Source organism: Haliotis asinina, chromosome 6 (assembly GCF_037392515.1).
Source record: "Haliotis asinina isolate JCU_RB_2024 chromosome 6, JCU_Hal_asi_v2, whole genome shotgun sequence".
In the NCBI taxonomy this organism is placed as follows: Eukaryota; Metazoa; Mollusca; class Gastropoda; order Lepetellida; family Haliotidae; genus Haliotis; species Haliotis asinina.
In genome coordinates, this window is record NC_090285.1 from 44,909,460 (window position 1) to 44,929,360 (window position 19,901).

The 19,901-nt window shown below is 37.7% G+C and overlaps 1 protein-coding gene across 1 annotated transcript; it reads left to right on the forward strand.

The window, feature by feature from the left end:
• Nucleotides 1-1,693: 1,693 nt before the first annotated feature.
• LOC137287637 (uncharacterized) lies at nt 1,694-18,096 on the forward strand. Its single transcript, XM_067820014.1, has 7 exons — nt 1,694-1,769; nt 3,537-3,664; nt 12,116-12,180; nt 12,887-12,924; nt 13,294-13,373; nt 13,965-14,027; nt 14,628-18,096. Exons 1-7 carry the CDS (start codon nt 1,718-1,720, stop codon nt 14,730-14,732), a joined length of 531 nt encoding a protein of 176 aa, XP_067676115.1. The 5' UTR covers nt 1,694-1,717; the 3' UTR covers nt 14,733-18,096.
• Nucleotides 18,097-19,901: the final 1,805 nt, after the last annotated feature.

Sequence of the window (19,901 nt, forward strand, 5' to 3'; positions counted from 1 at the left end):
GTACAAAACATGCCATGACGTCAACTAAAATGTTGCATTATATAATTATATAATGTCATTACATGTGAAGATGTGTCTGTTACTCCGTTAGTAGTGATGTAAAATTAATCAAAATACATCTACACAAACAGGAGAATTTGGGAATCGAAGAACTAAATTATGTATTACCATCCAAATCGATTTCTCATGTAGTACATTGGTATCTTTCCTTACAAACTGTGAAACTGCCAAAACGTCTCCGCTCACATTGGGGAACTTTGTATTGGAATAGGTTTGTTCACTGTGTACAAACATTACGAAAATATACAGCCCGTATTCACAGCAAATTCTCTCCATGTGATCTTAGTTACACTGACCTGATGTAAAGCATAGCGGGGTTATGTCCCCTTATCTTTATGCGTGCATCATCTGCCTGTGGACGTCATAGAAGAGAAATTATCCAATTTTGACATTTATTGCGGACCATTTTTAATATTGAGCGTATAACGTTGTGCATTAACACATAAATTCATTTCATATACACTTATGTCGTTCTGACATCAGGTTGTATTTTCTTCGCTCACACTTTTCGTAAAGATCATAAATTTAAAAAATCGTAGCAGAGTGCTTTTATTGATACACGATGAAAACGGAGAAATTTACTGATTTTTAACGCACACAAAAGTTTTGGACAACATTTATCCGTATCTATTTCTCAAATCCCTGAGGTTGTCGCAGTCATATTTAAACCAACGGATGGGAAATTAAATATTCTACATTTCTGTTTAATTTTATAGCCGTACACAAATCCAGGACCACGCTAGCGCAATTCTCGCACAACGTTCACTTTTCAAACCTTATGAAAATGTGCGAATGAAAAAGAAAATCGGCATCCACAGGTTAAGGTTACGGCTAAGGTTGGAGTCCAAGTTAAGGTTGCCCTAAGGTTGTTTTGTGCAACAGGCGTATCTTTTTCTTAAGGTGATCGTAACTCTAACCTTAGTGCTTAAGGTTGATCTTAGCTAAGGTTGTTTTGAACAACGGGGCAATGATGGTCTGTAAGTACTCTAGTATGGACCAGACAATCCAATTATCAACAGCATCCATTTAATCCCGCTAGTAGCCTCTTTCGCCGTGCATGGGTTGCTGAAGACCAGTATTTACACGGATCTTCAAGGGTACACGAACCAGGAACGAAGCTTGTGGTAGCCTATCAAAAAGCAGGGTTCGTTTCCCAGCATTGGAACACTGCGGGAATGCCATTCTTGGTGTTCCCGCCTGAACACTTCTTGAAATCATGCAAAATTACAAGTCAGTCACCCAGGCGCAACTATGTCCACATGTCTAATTATAGAAACCATTACCTAGTTATGTTGGAACTAATACAATCCATGTAAATGTAAACGTTGGAGGAAATTAGAACATATAAATATCGAGTGTATCTCATTTATTTTTGTCCACGCGGTATGCGTCTGTTCATTACCGAAAATAGGGATGGCCTAAAAAGTCGGGCCAAGAAAAGTCAATCTTAGCTCCCTAAACATAAAGGTACAGTTTTCTTTTAATATGGGTTTTGGTATGTTGAGAATTAGCTTCTTTGGAGGATGCCAAATCTCATCATTCTGTACAATATCAGTTCCCATAATGATTTCGATATTTTACGGCCGCTACAAAATCAACAGGTGCCCGTCGTATATCAAAAGTTACTTCCCTTATCTCATGCTGAGTGTAAACAAAGATGGCCGCAAGTAAGAAGATCTGGGTCGTTGTCAAACGGTTTGATGTGGATGGTAAGTTACTGCGAGTGAATTTTATGATTTTAAGGACATGTGCGCTTCATCTCCTTATTGGTGAAAATATCTGGTAGTATGCTCAGATTTAAACAGCAGGAAAGCTTGAAAAACAGCTACAAATCGTAATGACAGCCAATCACTTCGACAGTCTATCACATCAGTTTGTTGTTTTGGTCATCGTTGGGTGTGGCTCAAAGGACAACACGTTCGTCCAGTAAGTGCACTTTTGTATTGTCTCATCTATGATCAGGAAATCTTTAACTCGTATATTCATGCTTTGACGATTTACTGACAACCTGACATGTTTGCGCTCAACTTATCGTCTTCTTTGACTTTAGATTTCGAAACCGTGCAATGGTCTGTGCCAATTAAATTAACTCTTGACGAGTCCAAATCTTCTTCCAAATTACTGGACTCTATAGTACCCAACATTATCTATCAAATGGAAATGTCAGTTGTTGGTTGAAAACTGATTTATTGTATCAAAGAAGTAAAATCTGTCAAGGCGTTTCAGTTGCCAACTAGCAACAAAGCTCAAAACTCTTTCAAGTTGGAAATTCATCACATGCTGCCCAAAGGAAGGAAGTGACGCCATGGATGTTTTACCTGAGTAGTATATATCCAATATAGACAAAAAGGGGAGGATTTTGGCCGCAACATCATCAGAGAACATTAAAGGGGGGTGTCTTTCCTGGTTGTCAGCATTTGCAAAATATAACAAGGACTGCATAGCTTGGAGTGTACGTGAGTATCCATATCAAACTGCATAATATCTTGGTGAACTAGCAATGTAAGATTTACAAACGAATGTCAGCAACCGTGCTCAAGCTAGTGACTGTATGACAAGTGCAGTAATCTTAATACGCAGTTAGGTAACTGTATAGAGTAATCATAATCTTTGCAGTAAACATGGGAATGTTTTGGGCCCATTGTTATGATTTCCTGTAATAACATGGAAGTCAGCAGAGTGTGGGGTAGCCTAGTGGTTAGAGTGTTTGCTCTTCATGCCCAAGACCCTGTTTCAGTACCCCACATAGGTACAATCCTGTGACTGAAATACTGTATTGTGATTTTGCCGGAGTATTGCTAAAAGCGGCATACAACTATACTCACTCACTGGCTGACTCCGAATGCTTCTCTTGAATGGTGTTACACACTGAGACTGAGTGTATTGTTAATGTCAGGGTCAAACAAGGAAATGTTTTTGGTGGGGTTTTGCCCCATCTGGTTAGATTTGCATGGGCCCCAATTCTTGATACTATCAGAGATTCCAAGTAGCCCACCAGGTCAATTTTACTTGGGCCCCTTGTAGATTTTGGTGTTTAAAGCTTTCAGCTCAATGCATTTACTTAATTTGTATGTTAATAAACTGTTTTAATGAGCTCATGTTTTTTTCTGAGACATGATCATTCACGATCACGAAAACCGAAACCAAGAGTTACCAAATGAAAGATTTTTAGAAACACTCAGTTTCATTGGCTAAAGTTGTTACAACAACCAATCAGGGATATTATTGCATGTGGATTAAAACTGGTCCACTTTACAGTCTTTTGCACAAACAAAAATAATATTGTGTCACATTAAGTTAACTTAGGAAGCACTTGTTCTTTAGGGATGGAGGGTTTTTGAATTACAGTTTGTGTCCACAGGATGCAGTCCAAATTTCTGTCAGTGGCAATCCATGTTTTGATGTGGAAATGCTGCAGAAGCACATCCAAGGTTTACCTCAGTAATGGGGTCTATCAGCTCACCTCTCTGTTACAGGTGACACTGCAGATAGTGGCCATGGTGATGCAGTGTCGATGGACATCACTGACAATGAGGACACTGAAATGGTCAGACTAGCACTGAGAAATACCTTCGGCATCAGTGATCCTGACCTCATCCTCAAGGTAAAGTGACAACTGAATCAATTCTGGTAACAGTTAGGTTGCCATGAAACATGTGTGACCATAGAGCAAGTCAATAATATTTTCTAGATTGCACATACATTATGTTTCACCTAGTTGTGTTTCTGTGATCGAAAATAATAAAAATTCGATCAAAAGAAGGATGAAAGTTCATTACCAATTTTGAAAAAGCATATTTTCAGTTAGTCCAAAGTTTGTTATCATGGTACAACACATTTAAATGAAGTAAACTGAGCATTAACTTTGACAAATATTCACAAACTAACATGCGCTTAAGAGCATAAAGCTATGCACATTGTATTCATAGTTTCACATTCACCACTATGGTGAATACTGCTGTAATCTGTCTGTGAATACACGATTGTGAACACTATACTGCTGTAATCTATCTGTGAATACACTACTGCGAACACTATACTGCTGTAATCTGCCTGTGAATACACTATTGTGAACACTATACTGCTGTAATCTGTCTCTGAATACACTATTGTGAACACTATACTGCTGTAGTCTGTGAATACACTATTGTGAACACTAAACTGCTGTAATCAGTCTGTGAATACACTATTGTGAACACTATACTGCTGTAATCTGTCTGTGAATACACTATTGCAAACACTATACTGCTGTAATCTATCTGTGAATACACTACTGTGAACACTATACTGCTGTAGTCTGTGAATACACTATTGTGAACACTAAACTGCTGTAATCTGTCTGTGAATACACTATTGTGAACACTATACTGCTGTAATCTGTCTGTGAATACACTATTGTGAACACTATACTGCTGTAATCTGTGTGTGAATACACTATTGTGAATGTGATACTGTGATACTGATAAATATTTTTATCTTAACAACTTTTACTTTGTATAATTGCAATTCCAATTTTTTTTCTTGTTTGCCTGCATTTCATTACATGACAGTATTAGTTATAAAAAAAAACATTGCTTAGAAAAAAAACTGGGGAAAACCCCTTAAAATTGGTGATTACATTAAATGTATATATTTTCATTATTATCGGTATATCGTTCACTATAATCAATAACGGATTTGGTTTTCCGATTCCCAACACTAGTTCCACCATGTGTAACTGACATTAGGACAGACCTCGATTAGAGGCTGCATATTATGGATAATGCCAGTGTAATCCCATTAGTCTAAGCACCATTTGGTTTCCCTTCTAAATTCATTCATAATTAGCTATTAAGTTTAAATGTGTATTTGACTGTCCCTGTGGTGTAGTGGTCAGAGCATCCATCCAGAGATGGGAAGGTCGAAGGTTATGAAAAGACGTTAAAATATGGTACTTTCTGATCCCTGCTGGTGCTCAGCAGTAATGGGTACACAAGAGAGTCAGTATAATGTCAGTGAGTGGGGTATTCATGCTTAACTGTGGCATGGTATCTGAGTGAGTTAGCATTATAAAAACCAGCTTATGTCTGGGCTAGTACAAGCATATGCATGCTCTTTATCATTTGAGCGAAATATTCCTAAGTACGACGTTAAACCCTATTTCCCGTCCCCTCGGTGTATGTTCATGACTGATAGTTGAATGATGTACGTGCATGAAGCACTGACAATGCATTGTTAGCATTCTGTATAGCGTGTTCCTTTTAGAAAGGTTTCTTCTGAATTTAATATGCTTGACCTGCAGTTTCTGACAAGGTACTAATATTCACTATGACAAATTTAAGCCACTTTGTAATGTTTTTAACAGAGGGGAGCCTGCATAAAATATTGCAAATATCAAAATATAATTATTGTAATTCTCATATTAAACTGGCCCTACGGATCAATCACCCCTTAACATCCATAACCTTATGGCATGTTATGAATACTCAGATTAAGGATGGGCAGATCAATGAGTCATTGACTGCATTTGTACAAAAGCACACCTGTGGAGCAATTAAGGCATGTCATTAGCTGCCATACCTCCTGTAAATGTGCCCTTGGTGCCTTGAGAGCATGGTTTAAGGAAGGAGTGCTTGACAGACCCATTCACATGTTGCAAACAGCATTATTTCTGGTCTTCACGTTGCTGTAGTCATGTGATAAATGAATTGCTTACGTTAAAATGAAATGTCATTTAATGAGCTGTGTAACACTTTTTACTGGGTCATTGTTTTTAAGTACTGACTGGTGTGTCTAATCACATTCCATTGAATTCCAGAGAGTTACTTCCCTTTGACTAATGTGCCATAGCCTGAGGGCAACAGGTTGAATGAGGTACACTATAACACCACACTTCTCAAAAAATCAGTGTTGCATTTCTCTCATTAATACTAACTATCAGACACCACCGAAGCTACAGTATAATTCATTTTGGAAAAAAATTATGTAGTAAGATTGAAAATATGAAATTAAAGAGTTCAGATGAATTAATGCAACGTTGCATTAAATCAACTCTCACAGCCTCTACAGACCCAAATTTCTTTCAAGCAAATCCCATAGTTATGTCCTTTGGAACAATTATCAAATGTCCTATAACACAGCTTGTGACTGAGACCAGATTGGCAAACACTGACAACACTGCTTATGACAGTTTTCGATGCACAGAGCTATTCTTTACATTCCATATATGGCAAGTGTTATCTGTTTGGAAGTTGTTCACCTCGACGTTTCTATTGTCATGTTCAGACAAGTCATAGGGGATAATAAGTCTTTTATCATATCAATAGGAGTGAGTGCAAATGCCGTATCATGTAAATTATAAACCAGCAAATTGTCGAAAAAGCATGACATTGTGCCTTTAACAAGAGGAAATGAAAGCGTGATTATGCAGCTCACTGGCAGAGTGAGTGAGTGAGTGAGTTTATGCAGTTTTTAGTAACAATAACATTCTGGCAGTATCTCAACCAGAGACACCAGATATGGGCTTCACACATTGTACCCATGTGCATCTGAACAAGGATCATTTCATAAAGCTCTTGCAAGCGTAAGGTCATAACAATTTTCTCCGAGCTTTCTTACCTCCTATACTGAAACACAGGATATCCATATGCTACAAGAAAAGATACAAGATCTTAGGCTTATGAGAGCTTTGTTAAACGGGGCCCAGGTCAGAACAATCAGTTATCAAGTTAACAAGACAAGCAAAGACAGAGAAAGTCACACTGGAATGTGCTTATCATGTAACTCCAAAATAACTTACACAGGGATTAGAGAAACAACTGTGCAGTCCATGGATGTTGTCATGAGACATCATCAGTCATTTGTTTCAGTGCAATAAATGTTTGCAGTGGAAGAGACTTTTCATTGCATCAGTGAGGTGTTCATTTATTAGAGATTCCAGAATGTTGGTTTGTTTAAGTTTCTATTTTTGAATTGATATTTTTGAAAGCGAAATCTGGATTAGAAGTTACCAGTTTTGAAACTTATGCCACAAAGATTGAGCAAACTGCTTTCTATCTGACTAGTTGACTTCCACTTAGTGATTTCACTATTTGGTTTAAGTTAAAATGGTCACTCTTTCTTTGAATGTGATGTCTTCGATCTGTCAGTATGCCCTTCATGATCCATGAACCTAGCACAGATTATTGGCACAGCCCATCTCTTGATGCTTATGCGAGCTTCTTTTGCAAATGTGTTGTTCAAAGCCTTTATTCAGGGGCATTTTCTGTTGCTTTACATTGTTTTGTTATTCGCATAGGTAAGAAAGCAGTTTAACATATTAAACATGTCAATCCTGTTTTCTGAAAAAGGCTATTGTAAGGCAGAACAGGCACCTATAACTTAATGCTGAAATTAAACTGAATATTGAAAATTTTGAACTTGAATCTATGGATGTTATTAGGTTTATAGTGGATAACAACATTCAACATTTTCACCTGGCAATTCCTATAGGTGAAATCAACATGAGGGTTACCCCCCTTTAGCCAGTAATATCAAATTGTTACATGAGGGATATATTTCACAAAAAGAATCCTGTGTAGGACGATTGAAGAGAAGAAATATTGATAAGGCCACATGTTATATGTTCAATGGTGTACCTTTGATTCTGAGGCTCTGTGCAAACACTGTCGTGACTATATACATTGTAGACATTGATTTCAGTTAGTTACCATTTAAAATATGAAGAGTAATATTTTGGGGGATTTTTTTTTTTTTTGAATCTTCATCTTCAGCACAAGGCTGGCACACAGGTGGGTTGGTGGTTGAGTGAGTGTGTGGGGGCAGTGAGAGAGATGATGGGTGGGTGTGGCAGTGAGAGGATGGGTGGGTGGGGCAGTGAGTGAGAGGATGGGTAAGTAGGGCATTGGATGGGTGGGTTGATGGGACAGTAAGAGGATGGGTGGGTGGGTAAGTGGATCAGTTAGTATGTGGATGGGTGAGTGAGTGAGAGTAATGACAAAGCTCCAGGGCATGAACAGTACAGATGTATCAGATGTCCCACACATGTTGAACACCACCATTGATGACTGAACAGCATGCTTAGGATATGACGGCGTATGAGGGTTGTGTATGTGACCAGGAGATTATACTTAATTGGCTCCATTAAGCTTCGTCATTATAGCCTGGAACCATAGATGACTTATGCAGTGAGACTTTGATTGCAGCCGGCTGCAGTAGTTATTTCTCCCATGCTAACTGTTGGCATTTAGACATTGAATGTATTCTATACATATTCATACATCTGATATTTCCATGCTATGTATTTTTGATTTTGTCAGAATTAATGAGACTGCAAATTCAGTACTATGAGATAGAGTTTGATAGTGTGTGTTGACAACACAGGCTTCTTCTCTTTGGCAGTCCATGGTTTCTGTCAGATATATCTGAGTTGCATTGATGTCCTCAGCTCTGGGATTTGTTGTAGGAGACAAACATTTTGGGGTCAGTTTTTGCTTTTCAAATTGCTTGTAAGTAACATTTGAGAGTTATCTTCAATCCAGGTTTGTCCTATTTTGTTTTGAGATTTGTCAGCACTGTACATACTGTAATGGGTTTCACCTAGGTGTAAACACCTAACTCCTGTATCAGTTTGCCTTTGGCCCCAGACAGCACTTGCAATACTTTAAAGGTCACATGCAACGTAAAACACAACTTTGCAGATTCTGATACCTTTCAAATTGGACATACCAAAACAAATCATCAACAAACCCATGTATAAAATACTGCACTTTTGATTTGCAACTATATGCCTATAATTTTGTTTATTTGTTTTCTCTTAATCAGCAATGCATTTTATATATCATGAATAAGTGATAACTGTGTTTTAATTATTTTTGATTTTTTTGGTTGCATGTGACCTTTAATTTGCCAAGCTGCAGGGTTTAAAATCTACAGGTTGCTGAATAAAATCAGCATGCCCGTTTTGTTAATAGTCAAACCAGTGAAAATAAAACAGACTACACTGTACATAGTATAACGTTGTTTCTACAAAACCAGTTAGTACACCCTATGGCACAGAGATGTTTTTATTTGTAAAAGACTGGTGTTGACATTTCTATGTGCAAAACGCTGAAATACCAGTAAGTGAAACTGTAAGTTACCAAACATGAACGAGGTTGGATACAAACTATCAAAATGTCAAGAAATTGTTAAATTTGGTATCAATTCTGTAGAAAAGTGTGTCTAATTATGTAATTAAAAGGGCAAGTCACCATGACATTTGTTTGACAAGTGACACCCACTTGTGTCACCGTCCGTAGAAAGTAATGTGGCAATAAAAATTTTCTTAAAAGTATATTGTTTACTTTGATTTATCAGTATGTTTTTTTAAGTAAGTATTTCAGCACTGACATGAAATATAACAGGAAAATCATTTTCAAGGTATTATGTAGGATTTGTCACATTAATTAGCTCGTAAAACACATTAATATAACGGTATGTACACAAACCAACCTTTTTAATAAAAAAAAAAGAAAACAAGGAAGTGATTCACGCTATTAAAAAAGACAGATACTTGAAACTGCTGGCCTGACAACCGACGCTGGGCCTGCAGACCTGAGATTATTTCGAATGTAGCTGTCACTCACTCAAGTGTGCAACCCACTCGCTCACTCACACAAGCATGCATACACCATTAGTTTAAAAAGTTGCTGCATCTGCTGCCCAAGGTCACTCATCACGGTCATTAGCAGTACCAGGTCATGGGGCTGGAGAAATGCTGTGTAATATGTTATCTGGTGTTATAAGAGCATGATCAACTCCTGCTAGTAGTTATCATGGTTATCACATGCCCTGTCACCACGCTGTGTCACCTGACTGCTATCCACACTCATGCCGGAGTGTCCGGTTGCAGCTGCCCTGTATCAGTGTCCAGCTGCTGCTGTTGCTGTTGCTGATGATCTTTCTAGAAACGCAAAGGAATGAAGAAATACTGAATAACAACAGACACATTACCAGAATCCAATGAGATACCTTAACTCAAAACCTTCTAGAACCCCGACAAGCCATGACCTTTCAAACACATCCTGAGTGAGGGAGTTAAGTTTTTAGCTGCCTTTAGCAATATTCAAGCAATATCATTACACAAGACACAAGAAAGGGGCATCACATATTCTACCTATGTGTTAGTGTGTTTAGCTTTACACTAACATCACAACTGTTGATAAAGAACAAAGGATGAAAGAGACATACATGGAAATAGACATGTGCACCTAAAACAATAGTAACATTGTCATATACATGGGAATTAAACAGGAATTAAACTTTGTTCCTGGTGAGCAGTGTTCTTTTCACCTTGAAGAAGAAGCTTGTTTGTATTTCACTGGTCGGACAGGGTTGTCATGGTTATGTATGTATGTTTGATATGTCGCGCTTAACCTCTTTAACTTTTTCATTCCTGACAACAACCTGTTGTTTTCTTTATCACTATCATTGTCGTTAACTTCGAGACTTTAGATTGTTCACAAACCAAAGGCTGTTTTCCGATAACAGGAAGACCTTCTTCCAAGGACTTATTATCTGAAACAGAATTACGTTAAAGTGGAGAAAACAGTGACGCTGTTATTTCATCAGTGCAGATTCCAGTACTGACTTGGTTGAAGGGGAAGTAACTGGACATGTAACCATGTTCCCCCGTCTGACATAGAAAGCCAACACTTATCTCTTGACTGTTGGAGAACATAGGTCATACAGTGTCTGTCATAGTGCTGCCTGTAGTGGTGGGTGATGAACTCCATACATTACACTACTGGGCATGTGAGAGCAGGCTGTTAGTGGGCCTGACCTAATACAGATTACATGGTGGTAGCTGAGTCCTTGTGCTGCCTCATTGAGCAAGTTACTGTTGTCACTGAGATAGATGTAAGCTTGGGAATACGTTCTCCAACATGGCTCAGCTGTGTCATCGGCGATATATGTTATATTCTGGTTTGGGGGCAGCTGTGAATGCTTGTGAGACAAAAATCCACAGATGACCCCGGTCATTTACTGTGCCTTTCTCACCATTGTACGTCACCCTTCCTCCCTCACTACATAAAGGCAAAACTTCTTTCGGGCTCCTCCCCAACTGTAATGGACTTAACCATGTTAATTAAGAAAGTGTAAGCAAATAAATCATGTAACATTTGACTGATTCCAGTTTGGTATTGTAGCATGTTCATGATGCAGGCGAAGATGCATCATTAAGTGAGTGAGTCAGTGAGTGAGTATGGTTTTACGCCGCTTATTGCAATATTCAAGTAATATGGCGAGGGACACCAGAAATGGTCTTCACACATTTTACAGACGGTGTCCTTGGCGTGATGAGCAAACACTTTAATCACTAGGCTGCACCACCACCCCATGAAACATTAAAACCAATTTTAAAGCTGTGTCCACAGGAAAATATTTGCTAAGAAATTTTCTGAATTCTGTAATCCAAAAACTACGAAAAGTAGTGATAATGGTGATGATGTTTGCATCATTTTGTAAGTTTTCAATATATTTTTCACTTCTTTTTCATAAAACATCAAAATACAATAAAGAGTCCACTATATCCATTTTAGTAATTCTATTGTCACTTTCCCACCAACATTATTTGGACGCATACAAAAATTCTGATCCAGAATTTGTTTGTTTGGTTCCTGTTTACTACCATACCCAGCAATATTCCAACTAAATTTGAAAGTGGTTGTAAATCGTCCAGTCTGGAAAAGACAATTCAATTATAGACTAAAATCACTCGTCAAATCGCTTACCTTATGCCAGTCTCAGCATATTGAGGAATGTGCGCATTTGTTTACAAACAAGAGAAAAGCCTGATCACGTGATATGCAAATAAGCCTGTGGCAATGATGTGATGTTAAGTCATCGCTGCACCGGTGACCATAGACAGCTTCGTGTAGTTTTAACATTGATATGTGAATGATACTACTGGCTTGTTCTCTGTTTGTTCTTAAATTTGAATTCCCACTACCTCACACCCCAAATTATAAGAATATAACATATAGTACAAGGAATAAATAAACTAGTACCACTAATTGTTGTTTGTCTTTTTCAGTTGCGGAACACGAGGGGTTCCCTCATCCCAATCAACAGCAAGATTGAGGCCAACTCAAACGATGTGTAAGACTCTCTTCTATGTTTGAGGTTATCCAGGAGTCCTTAACATTACTCTGATGTTGAAAGTTTACAATTTCCAGGATCCTGACAAATAGAACACTTCTATTTTTATGATTGTCACATCAAACTTTGAGGACCATGGGATGTTTCCATTTATAAACTGTAATTTTGTTATCATTTATATCACTAACATGAACTGTAAGTTTGTTATCATTTACAACACTGTAACACGAACAGTAATTTTGTTATCCTTTATAACACGAGCAGTAATTTGTTATCATTTATAACACTTTAACACAAACAGTAATTTTGTTATCATTCATAACACAGCATCAGAAACAGTAATTTGTCATTTATAGAACTGTAACACAAATAGTAATTTGGTTAGCGTTACTCTGTTATTTTCTTTTTTTCAATCATTTGAGCTCACTTGTAATATTCACATTGTTTCATTCAGCGTTTGTGTATTTGTAAAGCTTTCGATGTAACACTCTGTAGCATATACCCTGAGTTAAATGTTTACATGCTACTGTTATATACGAGTAGCTGAAATTGTCCTGAGAGCAGCAATTTATATACAGTGGAAACAACATACATGCTGGAATTTGATCCTGCATTCAGCCATCAGTAGGAAGCTGGAAGGTGTGAAGGCGTGCATTCTCATTGCCTGTATCCTGTTGTAAGTGTCATGTATTGTGTTTGTTTCCAGGCCGTATGTACTGGAGGTTGTGAGACTCTACCAAAATGGTAAGCCTGAAAAGAGCAAATATGTAGTTCAACAATGTAGAGATGTACCAATATTTGCACTGTATGTTTTATAAAACTGGGCTAACAAGTTGTTTTTTTAGGTGAAATTAATTAAGTAAATTTATGCAGTACTGTTTTGGTTGGGATTTTTATCAGCATCAGAGTGAGTGAGTGAGTGAGTGAGTGAGTGAGTGAGATTTAGTGTCATGTTGCTTGTAGCAATATTCCAGCAACTTCACAGCAACAACACATTATACCTATGTAGGAAATGTAAGTCAGATCATCAGTGTGATGAGCGTACACTTTAACCAATAGGCTACCACACTGCCCCTTTCAGTTAAGAACCTAATTAAGTAAATGTTTCAACAGTGATGCCATGTGAGAGGTCAGTCCAGCTCAGCAGATACAGGGACACCGTGAGGACCAAACTGTCCGAGATCACCATGAGGGTTGGTACACTCCATATCTTTCTATTGTATGCCCCCAGGCATTTTCTGAGTCAGTCACAAATTCAAATGCATGGCAGCATAACTGATGACCTCAGTTACAAGAATTCATTAAACAAGAATTTTGAATTAATATGTGTTTGTACTGACACTAGTGACAGTAACTCGGTTTGATATTCAAATGGCTGAAGAGAAAAGGTTTTTCAAACTTTTTTACATGGAAGTGTCACCAAGTACCTGAAAGATGTTCCAGCATCTTGATATAGGTTTTCTCTTTTTATTTGTTGCTCTAAGAATAATTTCCAAAGAAACAATCTGCTTCACAAACACAGAAACCATGACAGAATTCTGTGTTGTTGGATACAGCATAAGAATGTGCCCACAAGTGATTCTAAACATCCGCATTTCATTATTTTCGATTCGTTTATGGACAGTACATTGCAGCATCTGCATTAGTTTGTGGACTAGTGACTTAAATGAGATTCTGTCATGGTTGGTCTGTTTATGAGTTAGGAAAGTTGATCCTTTCAGAAGATGTCAGAAGAAGTAACCCATATCAACCAAAGTATTCAGCTTCTGCGTCTTCTGTTTCAGCTACAGGCGCTGGAAACAGCCACACCAGAACTGAACAACAGGCGCTCAGAGAAAATCAAAGCTGTGAGTATACAATGTTAGTTACATTGCATAAGAATTATCACTGACACATTCGGTGCATTTAATTGTCTTGCTGGGGTATAAGTTTAGTGTTATACAGTGTTACTACCTGTACTTACCTGGGGTCCTGTATTTGAGGGTCCCTGGGACTCATACTCTTAATATTCAGTGTTCGTGGACTACTAAATGGAAGTCGCAGATGCTTAAGTGTTATTATTAAAAATATGTTATAATATTGTTGTAACTGAGTTATTGTTATTGTGTTTTGTATCATGATTATGACAGTAATTAAACTGTATAACCTAGCTAGTGGCATTTTCAGAGATAACTTCTTGAAAACTAGATGTTGTCAAAACTATATCATTAGTTTTTAGGGCATTAGTATGTAATAAACAGGATGTACAATCAGTGTCACTCACTGTCAAACACTTTTGCTCAAAAAATGTATCACTGTAAATATCTCAATATTGATATTAGTATGTATTACTAAAAGTGACATATAAACTCACTCACTCAATCACCCACCCACCCACTCACTCAATCACCCACTCACTCACTCACTCACTCACTCACTCACTCACTCACTGTTGCCTTTTGTTGCAGGAGATGGGGGAGTTAGACCAGAAGATCGAATTCCTGAAGAAGCGGATCAGCGAGGCTGACAACGCCAACTGGCGGGGTATGTTCAAGAAGAACCCTATGTGGTGATCCCAGCAGGAGAAGGTCAACATCACACCCACCTAGAGGACACTTGACAGTAGGATGTGATACATATCATGGAATCAAGATTATTCTGACCTGGAAACAGTGGGCGGCAGAATATGTCCCTGTGTTACTAACGGTTGTTACTACAGTTGCAGATAGCTTTTCCTGGGATCAGTAAGATTTCAGTCTTTCCAATAATCACAGACACCTGATGACACCATGGTAGCATTGTTCATGACCTTCAGTAATGGTGACTGAAGTGGTGTTCATAAATATCATGTGCAATCATTGTTGCCTTGTGCCATCAGAAATGATCAAGGTGGCTTTCTTCATGACCATCTCTCATGTTGATCAAGGTGGCATTGTTGATAAACATTGCTTGAAGTGATCAAAATGGCATTGTTCATGACCATCATCAGTAATGATCAAAAAGGCACTGTTCACAATCATCATCAGTAATGATCAAAAAGGCACTGTTCACAATCATCGTCAGTAATGATCAAAAAGGCACTGTTCACAATCATCGTCAGTAATGATCAAAAAGACACTGTGCACAATCATTGTCAGTAATGATCAAAAAGGCACTGTTCACAATCATCAGTAATGATCAAAGCGGGAATGACCACAATCATCATCTGTAATGATCAAAGAAGCATTAGCCACTACCGTCAAAGTTAGGTAACTCAGCCTTCTAAAAAAGTAATGATTCCTGACAATGTAATTTCAAGTGTTTTCTGTGTATTATTCATGATGAGCTTTACATGTTTGTCCATAGTATATCTGTTGCTCTGATTCCGACTGGCTGTGTCTTATGAAATTCATCATCCTCGACATCTCCAGGGTGTACATTTCAATAAGTCACCACTATACCCTGGATGCATCTACAGCACAGCCCAATAAATTTATTATCACCCTTTGCTGGCTCCACATACCTACAGTAGCCAATCAGCTAAGGAACCGTTGTAACCAAGCTTGCCAGTGTCAACAAAGATAGCGGTCACAGCTGCAAATGTTTGTTCGCAGTGTGACTCAGATTTGGGGGGAAATTATACAGACAAATTATCAGGTCCGAAACTTTTAAAAATATGGGCAACGTCTCCTAGCTCTTTCAGAGAACCTCTGTATGCATTGTGTTGTCAGGTTTATTCAGTTAGATAATTTAAGAAGCGAAAGTTAGTTGTTACTGGCACACTCATTTTCCCAGTGTAGATACCTCATTGTTAAAAATCCAGCAAACAGAGGTAATCAAATCATTGGGTTGAGCCATAGATGCATCCAGGGTATTGTCAAGACTTAGCGGAAACATATACTCTGGAGATATCAAGGATGGAAATTCATGTGCACCGTTCACCATTGAAATATCTGATCACAGGAGACCATCAAGCTGACAACTTGGGTGGATCTAACAGTGACATCGAAGTGACTCATGGTCACGTCATTGTGACCTCATACTGACCTCATTCTGACCTCACAGTGATTCATAGTGACATTCATAGGGCAAAGTTCAAGGCATGTTCAGAGACAGAGTGTGATATTAGCTTCTATTCTTTTTCCATAGATGCACTACATCATTCAGTTCTTTCACTAGGTCATTCCACAACAAGTCAGCCTTAGAAAACATCGCCTCTGCTTAGCAACAAGGTCCTGAAAGACTATTCAGATCATAGGTGAGCCACTGGCAACCAAGTCATCAAAGGCACAGAAATTTGCTGTGTAGAGTTACTTCCCTTGGGGGCATCAGAAACAGATGATGATGGTTGTAATCCCATGTTGTTTTGATTAATATGTTTTTTGCTAACACCAAAGTGGTCAGCATCTCTGACTAGCATCACTTTGTGCACCCTCCCACTTTGGGCTGGTGTAGTAATATAATCATATTTTGTTCAAAGTGCGATCACCCATGAAGATCTGTGTTAGAACCAGTCTTCATCAACCAATGCTTGTCATAAGAGACGATTAACAGGATGGAGTGGTCAGGCTCACTGACTTGCTTGACACACGTCATTGAATGCCAGTTGCATTGATCAGTGTTTGTGATGTTGATCACTGGATTGTCTGATCCAGACTTGATTATTTACAGATGGATGCCCTTTAACTGAAATATTGCTGAAGGTAGCGTAAAACAACAAACCAAACCAACAATCAAAGTGGTGATAAATAGAGAATCTCACCCTCGTGTCTACTGATATCAAATATATTAACATGAGTTGATGAAGTAACAAATATCCAAGGCTTGCCAAGGATATTTGTACCTTTATTAACGAGTGTTGAGATAACTGATATCAGTAGACACGAGAGTGAGATTATATTTGTCATCCAAATCATTCTTCATTAGTTTTCAATGAAAAATGTACGTCTCTGAAAACAGCACTTACATTAGATCTGCAGTGCAACAATGTCATAGCATTGTGACGTCATTGAGTTCATGATGTCATAGCATTGTCAGAGTATTGGACAAAATGTACTGCGAAAGCGATATCTCCTAGGAGATATTGTCTGATCTCACACAAGTGATATCTCCTGTGGAACACAGTTTTGGATCACTCAAAAGTTCACTCACTCACTGTATGGGATCCAAGGAATATGGGACCAAGTCATAAGTAAAACAGATTGAGTTAGATATTCCAAGACAATGCTTCTTCATTTTCTCGTCACTGTTTCATCAAGTACATGCTATTTTGTTTACTGCTGATTGTCAGTGTGAGATTTGGCAAGGATAAAAACTGTTATACTGTTTACTTAAGGATTGTCTTGCCATTGTGAAACAAGAGTCTGAGTAAAGAGTCAAAGATCCCTTAAGATCTGAGCTCATACTGTTGCTGTTGCTGTTGGAGTATAAGTATAATGTCATCACATATATACTTCATAATTCTTTTTAGTCGTGATATGACAGAAATATTGCCAATGTGAATGTAATAGTTAAAATACATTTGGAGCAACTGTCTTGTAATCTTTGTGTCCAGTAGTTATTGTGTGAACTTTCTTGTATTTGGAGTGGCAGTTTAGAAGAAGTTGTATCTTGAACAATTATGTTAAATCTGTTATTCAGGTCACAAATGACATTATTTATACTTGTCTGTGTGATCATTTATATGTGTCATACCTCAGGTCGTAATACTAGAAGTGAAGTCATATTGGACATGGGTTGAGTTGTGTCCCTTGCTGTGACAGAATCCATTGATCATTCATTTGAATCCCAGATTCACTGTACGACCTTTGGTCTGCCTGGCTTTAATCAACAATCAAGTATCAATCTCATTCAAACATCTCAGTTCTCAGTACAGAAAAACAAAGAATTGTGGACATCCTTTAGAGGTCATGACAGAACGACCTTTGCAAACATTGACAAATCAATAAATAATAAAAATGACTAGCAATAAGTTAACGTCATCCTGTCAGAATCCATGTGATTCTACTTTCAATGTGGCAACTACCATTCCAGGCAGTTATGTACAAATATTTTGTAGAGGTTCTCATTGAAAATGTTAAAAATTGAAGAATGAATGTCTATAAATATCTAGATGGCCTACATATGTCATTACTTGTTAGTTGCACCAAAGACTCAGGTTTGATTTCCATATGGGAATATTGTATGAAGCCAATTTCTGGTTCCCAGACAGGATATTGCTGCAATATTACTAAATGCGGCAGTATACTCACTTACTCTCATTCCTTGTTAAAAGCTGTCAAAGTTTTTACCTTTAAATGTATGCCTCATTGAAGCAAAAGGTAAACAATTTTTGACAAGTGGAGTCATTATGACTGTTGTTCATAATATGTGTCAATATTTCAGGTTTCAGTGAAATGAGAACCCATTCTGGCTGTCCTAATCTGGTTTAGAGTAGGTCGGAAAGGTCACTTTGACCTATTGTTCATGGTGGGATGTCTGCAGATCTTGGCTTATCAGTTGCAGGAACTAGCACTTGATTTGAATGAGACTGAGGTAAATGTTATGGCCTGTAGGAGCTGTGGATTTCCAGCCACACAAAACTGAAATATCCTGAAGAGCAAAAGAAATACAATTTTTTAACACATCAAATCTCACAATAGTAAGCATTTATGTTTATGTCTTCTATTGAAAAATTAGACAGAAAGCCAGAGTTGTCTTTCTTCTGCTATTCAGTATATATTTATCTCACCAACACTCACTCCACTTTACATTGGGAAGCAGTGTTTCCCCAAGGACATCTTTCCAATACATCCATTGTATATAAACCAGATAGTTGTAGCTCAGGGCAGCAGTTTGTGGATGAGGGTGTGAGAAAAGTTTTACACCCCTCATTAAAGTGATGATGTCTGACTGTGGTATTGTTTTAGTTACCATGGTAATGTGTATTGTTTGTTTTCTGTGCATGTGATAGTGTAATAAAATATGATTGAGTGTGATGAGGAAATGAACTTACTTGATATTAAAACTGAGGTTATTGTTCTTCAATATGAACAGTATTGGAACATGAAGAGCATGTTACTCCAATCACTAAACTGGTTGAAAAGATTAATCTCTGATCTTGTATTTGATCGAAATTCTTTTTCTTAAGTTTATGGCAGATCTGTCAGTTTTTTCATTTACAGAGATTGTTAACAACTTTTACAACTACGCATGAAAGGGAATGTATCTTTAGAAAATTTATCTGGAATGCAATGCTACTGTGTTTGGATGTGTGAGGTTGTTCAAACAGATACTTGTTGGAATACTGAATAAATTTTTTTGAGCGTTTCATGGCAACAAATTTGATTTAGACTGAATTTTGTGGGTGTGCTCTTTTCTGGACCAGAACTTCAAAACCGTTCATTATTTCTACACCAAACGTGGAGCACAGATAGATCTTGTGTGGTACTGGTGCCTTTTGGTAGTTTTGGAATTCTGAGTAAAATATTTTCAATACTCTCCTTCCACTTTGTCAAAACATTTGACATCATAACTAGAAGACATATTCATGAAGAGTATTTTGCCGTTGCCGGACATATTGATGACTTTGTCATCTTGTTTCAATTTGAAACCCTTTGGCATAAGCTGTCAATGGATTCATCTATTCTAATGAAAGGCAACGTGAAAAAGTTTGTGGATATATAGAAACTGAAATTTGACATCTGATTTTACATCTGTTTTGGCCAGTACAAATTAGCCATTCTTAAATGTTAATCTGGAATTTGGGTTAAGTCCATAAAGAA